General features: G+C 40.1%; 1 protein-coding gene across 1 annotated transcript in view; it reads left to right on the forward strand.

The window, feature by feature from the left end:
- The window catches only part of DNAJC21 (DnaJ heat shock protein family (Hsp40) member C21), an 18,898-nt gene continuing 6,619 nt past the window's right edge, over window positions 1-12,279 (forward strand). Inside the window, exons 1-9 of the mRNA XM_073343717.2 lie at window positions 1-191; window positions 1,258-1,351; window positions 2,066-2,189; window positions 3,009-3,131; window positions 7,376-7,680; window positions 9,306-9,460; window positions 9,857-9,944; window positions 10,256-10,414; window positions 11,169-11,208. Coding sequence (XP_073199818.1) covers window positions 95-191; window positions 1,258-1,351; window positions 2,066-2,189; window positions 3,009-3,131; window positions 7,376-7,680; window positions 9,306-9,460; window positions 9,857-9,944; window positions 10,256-10,414; window positions 11,169-11,208 — 1,185 coding nt within the window. The 5' untranslated portion in view covers window positions 1-94. The remainder of the gene's footprint in view (window positions 192-1,257; window positions 1,352-2,065; window positions 2,190-3,008; window positions 3,132-7,375; window positions 7,681-9,305; window positions 9,461-9,856; window positions 9,945-10,255; window positions 10,415-11,168; window positions 11,209-12,279) is intronic.

The raw sequence follows: 12,279 nt of genomic DNA on the forward strand, positions 1-12,279 counted from the left end.
CTTCCAGCCCCGCCCTGTGCGCTGCCGGCGGCAAGGCCGGCCGGCGTCCCCGTCGCGCGGAGCCGAGGCGGCTCCTCGGGTTCCGCGCGCCGCGATGAAGTGTCACTACGAGGTTCTGGGGCTGGCGCGCGACGCCTCCGACGAGGAGCTGAAGCGGGCGTACCGGAGACTGGCGCTGCGCTGGCACCCAGGTACGCCGGGCTCGGGGCCGCCGTGGCTCGCTCCTCCAGGCCGGGCCGCCCCTTTCCCCGCGCCGGGCCCGGCGTCCCGGGCCGGCCCGCACCACAGCGGGGAACAGCCGCGCCGGCGTTCCCCGCTCGGAGAGGGCAGGCCTAGGGCAGGCGGGCGGTGGACGCAGCCGCGCGGGGCTCTGCGGGGTCAGACCCTGCGCCCCGGCCCGGCTCCCGTGTCCCATTGGCTGAGCCCGGGGTTCCCATCGCCTGGCCGGGCTGTTGAGGCCGCGCATTGCCCCCCCCCCCCCACCACCCCGCTTGAGGCATCGCTCAGGTATGTGGGTTCGGGGCGGGGCGCCCGGCGGAGTGCTACCATCTCACGGGTATGTCTCCTGGCTCACCCGCCAGCCCCGTTTAAGTGAGATACATCTAGATTATATTGGCAAGTGTCCCATGCTGCAGAGGAAGGCAAAATCTCCCCAAGGTCATTGCCAGTCTGACCTGTGGAGTAATTCCTTCCAGACAGCACATAGGATGACTTTTCAAAATATCTTTTGTATTTTTCCTGTTTGCGTTGTGCGCTCAGTGTCACTTTATGGATAGTCAGTTTCCCTTGTTTGCATGGTTATGTCAGCCTGTAACAGGGAAGAGTACACTTCCTTTTTAAATAAGAAAACTTTATTCTAAAACCACAAAAGTTGTCAAGAAGACTCAGAGACAGGTGTAGTATCTGAAACTATTTTGTAATTCTTATTGACATTGTTCCTTTAACTGTTTGTTTATGTGCAGCAGTATCACTTCAAGTTATACTTAAATATTAATTCTCCAGACTTGTTCTTAATGTGGCTGTTAATTTGGCAGAGAGATGGTTGAAGGAGAAACATTAATGAATGATGAAGCCGGATCAGCAGTTGTATTTTAGTCAGTTGTGGTGTACCCAATACATCCAATAAGGGCCTTGAGTTGTCCTTCTGAATGGACTTTTTTTCTTCATTTGTCTGATTTCCTAAATAATTACTTTGTGACATGAGCCCCGGCTATTGCTATGATTTTTATGGTTTAATTGTAATGACTTCTATTGCAGACAAAAATCTAGAAAATGCTGATGAAGCAGCAGAACAGTTCAAATTAATCCAAGCGGCATATGATGTACTGAGTGATCCTCAAGAAAGAGCTTGGTAGGTAATATTTGTCTGCCAGTGGGGCAGAAAAGACAATCTAACAAAGGGCCTGATTATGCATTCCTGTTTTAGGCAGGACTCCCATTGAAATCATTTGTGATTTCCTTGTGTTGGTAGTCTGGACTGAGATTTTAGAGGATAACAGCCAGATGAGTTTCCTCTCACTAGTAATGATGTATACAACTGTTAGGTCCCAGGTTTACAGCTACAGAACACATTAGTTGTATTCTTGTAACAAAGAACACTTGAAATCACCTTTTAAAAACTGTGTTCCTTGATCGATTTGTTGTGTTTTTAAATAGCTTTTGCTTCTGGTTCTCTCTCAGGTATGAGTGTCCCAGGTTTATAGTTGCATGCACCCTTTTTTCCCTCCTTGGATAACTATGAGCTGCTTGCTTCATATGTTTAGCTACTTTTTCAGGAAGCACTATTTCCACTTTTTCACGTACTAAAAAAACAAATGGCATACACTAGCATAAAAGTGGGGAGGGCCTGGAGAATGTGTTTAGAGATCTGTAGAACCTGTAATTCACGTTCTTGGAATCCTTAAGAAACATCTTATTCAAATATGTTAGATAATTTTCTCCCAAAAGAGTTACAGTAAAAGTAATAGGTATTCCATGAACAACTGGAAGGTCCCCCCACTACCTTGGGTTTTCATCTCTGTGATTGTCTTAAGTTATGTGTGTTCTTGGTGCTGTTTTCTGCTAGGTATGATAACCACAGGGAAGCTCTGCTGAAAGGAGGGGTTGATGGAGAGTATCAAGATGATAGTTTGGATCTGCTGCGCTACTTCACTGTTAACTGTTACTCTGGATATGGTGATGATGAAGAGGTAATGAACTGATTCTCTACTGAGTCAAGTTAAAACTTTAAAAAAAAAAAAAAAAAAGCGATGGAAGTAAATTGGTGCATTGATACACCATTCTTAAAATTACTGAACATAAGTTGAAAAATGTTTACGGTAAACTTTAAAAAAGGGGGTGGGGGAGGAAAACATACATTGGATATTTAGTCAGTTTTAAATGTCCCCTTAATCAATATTGCTGTACAATTATATAACAACACTTTACATATAATACATCCCCAGGCGCTTCGCTTTCACTGGGCAATCCTATTATGCTGAGATGTTTCACAAGTCGGAATGCTTTAGGATATAAAAAGCAGCATTATGCCAGTGATCTGGGGTATGCACTTGCTGCCATTTAACTTCCAGGTGGAGTTTAAGGTGTTGATATTGATCTAAAAAGGCCTAAATGGTTTGGAACATGCCTGCCTGAGAGATTGACCATCTCCCTGTGGTACTGCCATAGCTGCAGTGAGCTGGAACACCCTTAATTTATAATAATGGAACTGCTGGTAGACAGTTCTTGTTTTTGGAATTCTCTTCTGCCTTAGTCCAACACAACTGCCTGGGTCACAATGGACCCAATATTTGTATTAGTTGATTATGATTTTTTTTTTAAATTTTAAAAATTGGAAGGGCTCCTAGAGCCTGGCATAATCACTTATTTTGGTATACAAAGTCTTTATTTTGACTTAAAACTGTTACTGTAGAATTTAAATAGTGATCTTTCTCTGAAGTTGATCATTTTAATTCTTTAGTTGCATAGGCATACAATTAATTCCTCAGTAACAATGGTGTGTATTTCAGGGGTTCTTTGCAGTCTATCGTCAAGTTTTTGAAAATATTGCAAAGGAAGAGATGGAATATATATCTCAGGAGGATATTGAAGAATTCCCTACTTTTGGATACTCTCAAAGTGATTATGATAAGGTAAGATATATAATGTTTAGAAGTCTAAACTATTTGTTACACCGTAATATCTCTAGGAATTGGGGCTTAATCCATTTCCATTTGAAATCAGAAGAAAGGCTCCCATTGACATTTATTGAGAGTTGAATCTGGCCCAATGTGTACATAAAGCCTTCCCTGCCCTACCAAAAGCTCTTATTTAATGCCTTGTGTATACTTAAACCTTTCGCCAATGTACCTATACTGACATAGTTAAGTGTCAAAACCCCTAGTGTAGATGCAGTTATACCAGTATAAAAGTGCTTGTATCAGTATAATTTATTCCTGTTCAGTGAAGTGAAATAGAATACACTGGAAAAAAGCTCCTTATACTGGCATATTTATGTTGGTTAAAAAATCATACCCATTACTGGCTTAGTTATAGCAGTAACATTTAAAGGTGTAGACTAGACTTAAGAAATAAAAGGATAGATTTAATTCTTGATGTCTGATTGAAACCAGCCTTGCCAGTGTTCTGAAATGCTATGTATTACAGCAAGGAATACCTGAAGATGTGGTAACTATTTATTAATACAAAATACGGTCTCTTTTATAATTTTTCCTTTTTGTTAAACCACAATAACAAAAATAAAACTTGCTGACTGCATAACATAAAATACCCAAGAGATAGTGGATAACCAACAATTGTGACTTCTACTGAACTCTCCTGCCATCTAAGGCTTTTCATGGTGATACCCCCGCTTTATATTTCCATAATACTCCAGCTGTTCTGTCATTTCTCACTTCCTCTCCCAGAGGCTGATCCTTTCATTCTGCCATGCCAACTATCTGTAACAACTGAAAATTTCCCTTTGTAAAATTCTTCCCAGAACCTACTAGCATGTTTATGCTGCATTAAAGCAGTAAGCTGGCAATCAGCTCCCTATATAAGCACTTAAGAGCACTGGCCCTAAATACATATTCTACCCTGTTCCTTCTTGCTTTTACCTCTTTGTAATACTTCCTCTTAAAATTTAAATATTATACTTTTAATCAGTCGAGTAATTTGTACATATTTTGTACAAATCCGATGAAAATTAGTATGAAAACAAGGACAAAATACTCCAGTGAAGTGCGATTTTCAGTAACACTATTTTCACTGTGTATACTGATGTACCTTCTAGCCGCCTGTTCAGAGACATGTACTCTAAATTGCCCAAGATAATCAAAGTCCTAACACAGACTATTAGAGAAAATTGTTTATGAAAGTCAGTAGAAGTTGGAGACAAATAGTCTGTTACAAACTGGACTGTGATAAGGGGCCTTCAAGGCTGTGAGTAAAGTCATGGGTTGGCATGATGAGCTGAAAATTGTAGAAATGGGAGGAAATGTTTATGGATGAATCACCAAAATGTTTTGATGGAATGAGGTTGACACATCATCTTTGACCTTGTTTATCTGGGGTCACTAAATGGAAACTGTGGGAGCCATGGATTAAAGCAAACAATTTTTAACATTGACTGCCAGTGCAACAATTTCCTGGGACCTTGAGATCCACCATGACATTATTGGGCCTTCATCCTGATCCTGAAAGGCATTCTGACCAGATTGGGCCAGAAAGATGGAACCAGGTGATATGTCGCTTTCAGCAGCCTTGGCTAAAGCTGGTGTGAATCTGGAGTGTGAACTTTGGGTGCCTGTTGTCACCCCATTCCTCTGTCGCTGTCCTCCTCCGCCTTATTTCTCCTCTTTCCTATCTATCTCTACCTTCTGTTTTCTGAGAGTTGGACTTAGGTGCAGTCTTGGCCAGCTTTCTCAACACTTCCGTGAACCTGTGGCCGGAGAGACCAGCTAAAAGCAAGGTCTTAAACAGCCCAAAGCTGGCATGAGTTAGCTAATAAGAGTGGCTAATAAGACCATGTGCTAGGTCTGTGTTTCTCCATCAGCACGGTTGCAAGTGAAAATCAGCACCTGAGACAAGCTATATTTTTTATATTTGCTATTTTTTTCTCTCCCCATGTGAGTCTTTTGTCTTAAAAGAGGAAACAGCATTGGTCTTCCAAAAGCAGCAGCAACAATTCAAGAGCATTTAAACTAACCTCTTCTTGCTACCTCCAGAAAGGGCAGTGAATACCATCTAAGACTGTCATAGGGAAAAGCCCCACTTAAATAACTCTCTTGAGGGAAGAGGAATATTGGATATTGCCACAATAAAAGGCTTAGTGATTTTTCATTTCAGATGCTTAAACTGTGGGAGGTTTTCTGTTTTTTGTTTTTTCCATCTCCTTAAATGGATAAAAAGACTTTTTTTAATGGTGGTAGTTACAGTGGGAGTTGCCAGTAGTATCTTTACAGGAAAACCTGGATGATGCTTAACTGGTTACTATTGTAACAGTGAAGAGGGGTTTTACTACCATCTTATCCCTTCTTAGGCCAAAGACCTACCCCCTTACTGATATCACAGGCCAATGGCAGCTTTTAAAAATTCACTTCATATGAACTCGGCTTCAGTAAAATTTTAAATCTTTTTCCACATGGAGAAATCCAAGATCATAGAATCATAGAATATCAGGGTTGGAAGGGACCCCAGAAGGTCATCTAGTCCAACCCCCTGCTCAAAGCAGGACCAATTCCCAGTTAAATCATCCCAGCCAGGGCTTTGTCAAGCCTGACCTTAAAAACCTCTAAGGAAGGAGATTCTACCACCTCCCTAGGTAACGCATTCCAGTGTTTCACCACCCTCTTAGTGAAAAAGTTTTTCCTAATATCCAATCTAAACCTCCCCCACTGCAACTTGAGACCATTACTCCTCGTTCTGTCATCTGCTACCATTGAGAACAGTCTAGAGCCATCCTCTTTGGAACCCCCTTTCAGGTAGTTGAAAGCAGCTATCAAATCCCCCCTCATTCTTCTCTTCTGCAGGCTAAACAATCCCAGCTCCCTCAGCCTCTCCTCATAACTCATGTGTTTCAGTCCCCTAATCATTTTTGTTGCCCTTCGATATTTCTTACTAAGGCATGACATCTGGATTTAAAAACTTGCATATGGAACTAATGGCATACATTAGAGATGGATTAAAAATTGGCTCATTGACAGATCTCAAAATGTACTTGTTAGTGGGGAGACATCAATGAGTGATGCAGTTTTCTAGCAGAGTCCCTCAAGGATCAGTTCTTGGTTCAGTGCTATTCAATATTTTTATCAACAATTTAGATATGAAATCTTTGCTGGTTACATTTGCAGATGACACAGATTGGTCGGGTAATAAGTAGCAATGAAGATTGATGACTGTTATGGAGTCATCTGAATCACCTACTTAAATGGTCCACAATCAAACAAAATACATTTTAATTCAGCTAAATGCAAGATAACACACCAGGGAACAAGAGTGCAGTTTACACCAACAGGGTGGGAAACCGTCTTGGACAGCAGTCACTCAGAAATGCTGAGGCTAAAAGGGCTAGTGTGATCCTTGGATATATAAAAAGGGGAATAGGGAATAATCTTGCTTTTCTACATAGTGGTGGTGGTAAGGCCAGTAGTAGGATACTATGTCCAGTGTTGGTGTCTGTGTTTCAAGCGTGTGTAAATACCAGAGAGCGTTCAAAAGAGAACTACAACAATGATCCAGGGTTTGGAGAAAAGAAAAAAAAAAAAAAAAAGAAAGCCTTACGATGTGAAGCTTAAGAAACTCAATCTCTTTACGTTAAGAGAACGTGAGAGGTGACTTGATCACTGTGTATAGGTATATGCACACACACAAGATATCTGATTAGTGGGGGCCGTAGATGCAATTTTCTACCAGTGAGGGTAGTTAAACAATGGAACAGTTTACCGTGAGAAGTGGTGTATTCAGCACCACTTGGAGTCTTTAAAATGAGATTAGATATCCATCTAAAAGACCTGCTTTAATCCAGCTTCTGGAAAAAATTATATGGGTTGTGTATACAGGAAGTCAAATGAGATAAGGGTCCCTTCTGGCTTTGGAGTTTGTATATCTATGCATAATGACAGGTTTCAGAGTAGCAGCTGTGTTAGTTTGTATTCGCAAAAAGAAAAGGAGTACTTGTGGCACCTTAGAGACTAACAAATTTATCTGAGCATAAGCTTTCGTGAGCTACAGCTCACTTCTCACGAAAGCTTATGCTCAGATAAATTTGTTAGTCTCTAAGGTGCCACAAGTCCTCCTTTTCTTTTTGTATATCTATGAAAATCTAAATAGTCTTTGGTTGCTTTTTTTCAATATGATGTCTTACAACTTTTGCCAATTCCCTTTTTTCCAACAGGTAGTCCATCCTTTTTATGCTTACTGGCAGAGTTTCTGTACTCAAAAGAACTTTGCTTGGAAAGAGGAGTATGACACACGGCAGGCATCAAACCGTTGGGAGAAACGAGCTATGGAGAAAGAGAACAAGAAAACTAGAGACAAAGCAAGAAAGGAGAGGAATGAACTGGTTCGTCAGCTAGTGGCTTTTATTCGTAAAAGAGATAAGAGAGTACAGGCACACAGAAAACTCATAGAGGAACAGAATGCAGAAAAAGCTAGAAAAGCAGAGGAGCTCCGGAGACAGCAAAAACTCAAACAAGCTAAGTATGTAAATATTGAAGGAAGCATTTTTGAAACTGAGAAATAATCATGGGAGATTCATATTGAGTCATATTTTTACCACCTGCAGCTTACATTGTTTTAAAGAGTAAATGTTGGCATTTCTAACTTTTGTCCTTAAGTCTGAGATTTGAAGACTGAGCTGCTCATGGCAGAGACAGTCCTCCTTGTACCCAACACCTTGTGGGTAGTAAAGAAATATGAAATAAGTTTTAATAATCAGTATTTTATTGTTGCTAAAGTCTTCAATGTCAGATAATCCACAAGACAGAGGTAGCAGGTTGGCAGAAGGATGCTGAGGATAAGTGAAGCGGGTGGTGGTGAGAGTTCTGTTACTTTTTAAGGGGATCTGTCGTTCCTTTATCACAGAGTATCACAGTTGAGGGACATTTTGTATCCGTCATGGCATTGGTGATTAAAAGCCTTTTTTTCATCTGCTTGATTGATGTTTGCAACCATTTTCCTCGGATTTGGACTTTGGCTGTGTGACCTGTACCTTTTCAGTAATCTAGTCTAGAATTCAGTGTGCTTTGCATGGGACTATACTTTAAGACCACTTAAAAGCTACACTTGCCCAACTGCTTAGTAGTGTTGTTTTATGACAAATTTACTAACTAGCTTACCATCATGCCAAGAATATCGCACAATATAAACTTCATACCCCAATTTGTTTCTTAAACTTTGGGAACACTTTAGAACATGGTAAATTTTAGCTGTGGAAACAATGTACAGGACTGATTAGCGGTTGATTTAACTTGAGAGGAAAGGTGCTTCTCATTCGGTAGTAATCTATACCTCTGAAGATGAGGCGTTTATTAGCCTGTGATGATTTGTATCAACGCCGAATATCTGCACGTTAACTAAAATTTTTGATACTCATTTTAAATGAAAGGAACAAACTTGCATAAAAGAATGAGCTGTTAAACTCAAACTGCTAGAAGGTAAATTTGGGGAAGGGGAAAAAGCCTTTTTGCCCTTCATTCCTGACCTTTCTCTCTCACTTTTGTCTTTCGCTCCCCACATCTCAGAAAGAAATACTGTCCCTGGGCTAAGTGCAATATATTTTCTTTATATTTCAAGAGTGAATGAGGAGCAGGGGGCTGGGATTCTCTCACTGTAAACGCAAAATATATTCTTGGCATAAAAGCCTTGCCGATCTGGAAAGAGGCAGAGAAAGGAGCTTAAATATTTAACCACTCTTCTTTCCAGAAAATCCAGAGGCCCACTTTCATTGTTTTTGGATGTTTTTAATAGAGTGGATATTTGTTTTCCACTGAAGGTAATGAAGCCCAAGTGGTGGTCTTGCTGCGGGCAAAGAGCTTGAAAATTGAGTGCAGGAGGCAATTGGAGTGAAGATCTGAATAGCTGAAGTACAGCTGTTGAAGAGTAATTGTACAGTAGTTATATAAATCAGACCGTATTGGCTCAGTTTTCCAGTCCCTACAAAGAAACTGTAGTTACTGGTGTGTGTTGCATTTCGTTGAGACAAGACAGCTAGGGGGTTTCCTTCTTTTTAAATAAGTGAACATGACCAAATAATGACCCTTAAATAAAATACTGTTACCACTTAATTTTCTGGAATATAAAAAGTTGTTGTATTCTGCTTAAAGGCTTGGTGAGCAATATAAAGAGCAGAGCTGGATAACTATGTCTGATCTAGAGAGAGAATTGCAGCAGATGGAAGCACAGTATGAAAAGGAATTTGGAGATGGATCTGATGATGAAGAGGAAAAAGAGGAACAGGAGCCAAGAGAAGAAATAGATGGTAAGGGTCTGTTAATATATCTTTGATTTGATACCTATAAAAAGACCTTGCAGTTGTTCCATTTTTGTATGTACATAATCATACTGCTGCATTTAAATCCTCAAGGCTTAAGTCTGGATTTGCTGCTGGCATACATCACTCACTTCAATTGAGATATTTAAGGAAAAAGTTTAGTCCCATAGTGTTCTGTTCTCCTTTTGAACACTTATCTTCATGTTAGTAATAGATGCTTATTTGTAGTTTTGCGGGGAAGGAACAAATTATTTAGGGAAAGAGTTCTTATCACTCTGCACACTTCAGTAATCCTAAAGGGCTTGAATGGGCATTGTTGTGTCTTTAATTACTCAGTATCTCCTAAGAATCACTGAGCCAATTTCCTTCCCCTTCCCTTTTCAGATAAACTGAGTGATGAAGCTGAAGATGCTGAATTTTATGATGACTTGTACTGCCCTGCTTGTGACAAATCCTTGAAGACTGAGAAAGCGTAAGTTTTTTGTTTCTTTGAAAAGCTTGGACACTTTCAGATTCACCTAGGTTATCTGGGCACCCAATATCCATTAAAGTTAATCCTTTGTAATGGCATTTGGGCATCCACATGTTCTAGGTGGCTTTGAAAGGCTCAACCCCTTTTCATTCAAGTAGGTATTTTTATATTAGAATTTCCTACTCTGAACGCTGAAAGGAATTAACCATTGTCATTGATCAGAGACCTTTATATGTAAATGAAACAAAATTTGCTTAGAGAAACAATTGCACGATTCATAGAATCTAGTAATTATCTACTGCTCTTCATAGAATGAAGAACCATGAAAAGTCAAAGAAGCACCGAGAGATGGTAGCGCTGTTACGGCAACAGCTGGAGGAGGAGGAGGAGGAATTTTCTGTATCTACAGATGACAAAAATGGAGTGAATACCAAAGAAGATGAAGAAATGGAAGAAACACCCAAACAGAAGTACCTTAAAAATAGATTGCTTACACTTACTATAGCATTTGTTAAAGTTAGGATACATAATAGTGGTCTTTATGAGGCTCTGAAATAAGGCCCTGGGATAGGCATATGATCACATCAGGACTTATTTAATTGTACTGCACGAGTTGTTAAAATAGCTGTTTGCACCAAAGTCCCAACAAAAAAGTAGATTTTTAATTATATCATTGGAATAGACTGTTGTAGGACAATGATCTCCCACTACTTATCTTCTGGCTTTATAGAAAGTAAATGTCAAGGCAAAGCAAAGATGTTAATATTTTGAAGGAGGAGACCTTGTTACAGGCAGAGTGTTGGTTGTGTAGGTACAGCATTGTCTGTCAGGCATTATGACTAGCCTAGAAAACTTGTTTGCTTCAGTTAATTGGAAGCTAGTTTATGCAAGATATAGCATATTTTTAAAAGCTGTACTATGTTTATGATTAAGCTGGTTTCTGAATGTCCAGTCATTAAGGATCAGGGTTTTCAGATTCAGTTTGAGCAAGAAAGCTATAGAGATGTCACTAAATACCCTAAACAGTGCACAAAACAGCAAACTGTTTTCACTTCAGGACTCTTGAGAGTGTTGTTTTCCTAGCTATGACTTCTTGTTGCATTTGTGATACAAGTGAGATCAGAACCACTATTACTTAAAATGTAGCATAGAATTATTGGGTTTTGACCTTTGCCAATATTATATTTTAGAATCTAAAAATGCATTCAACTTTTACCTTTACAGACTCTCCAAGAAGAAGAAAAAGAAACATAAAATGATGACGGTATGGAGTTTATGCAAAATCTTTCTGTGGCTCTGTTGAAAATCTAAGGAAACTATGTAAGACTTGGTTAGCTATTTCTGTGGTCTTATGATTTAGCTTTCCAGTAGCCTCAAAAAACTGAGGGAATTAGGAATTCAAGAGACTGGGAAAAGCTGTTAAATTTATTACATCTAATCGACTGGTGTATTTCTCAATGAGTCCATTGATTTCAAAGACACTCTGAATCCATATCTGTTTTAACTTAGGTACTTGTATAACCCCCATTATTCTAGTATCTGAGCACTTCACAATCTTCGGTGCATTTATCCTGCCAACACCCCTGTGAAGTAGGGCAGTGCTATTAGTCCCATTTGACAGACAGCCTGTCTGCGCTGCGGTTTTCGATGTGGCTTGCCCATGGTTACACAGTAAGTCTGTGGCAGTGCAGGGAACTGAACTCAGATATCGTAAATCCTAGTCTAATGCCCTAACCACCGGACCATCCTTTCTCTCAATTAGAACAAGTTGCTGCCTTCCATTCAGGAAACTGTTGGATGCGTGTTGTTCAGAAAACCATCACTCAACTCTGACAATATGGCCAACTATTGTCCAATATATAATCTTCTATTTTTAAGATTGAGAGAGGCAGTTCGGAGTGCCAGAAGTGAATTGCTGCTAATCCACTGGCCCCAAGAGAAGCATAGTACTGTGCACTAACCTTGCAAACAGCACTCAGTAATCCACAAAATTCAGTAATCTGTACTGGGCCTTTCCACATCAGTGCAGATTAGTGAGGTTCTCTTGTAGCTTTAGTTTACTTTGTCTGAGTTTAGTAAAGTAACTAATGTATTGATTCTCCTTCTCTCTTCTCCCAGCACCCCACTTCCACCCAACACAATTCTAATTACAGGTTTCAGAGGAACAGCCGTGTTAGTCTGTATTCGCAAAAAGAAAAGGAGTACTTGTGGCACCTTAGAGACTAACCAATTTATTTGAGCATGAGCTTTCGTGAGCTACAGCTCACTTCATCAGAAGTGAGCTGTAGCTCACGAAAGCTCATGCTCAAATAAATTGGTTAGTCTCTAAGGTGCC

Source organism: Lepidochelys kempii, chromosome 5, assembly GCF_965140285.1.
Source record: "Lepidochelys kempii isolate rLepKem1 chromosome 5, rLepKem1.hap1, whole genome shotgun sequence".
In the NCBI taxonomy this organism is placed as follows: Eukaryota; Metazoa; Chordata; order Testudines; family Cheloniidae; genus Lepidochelys; species Lepidochelys kempii.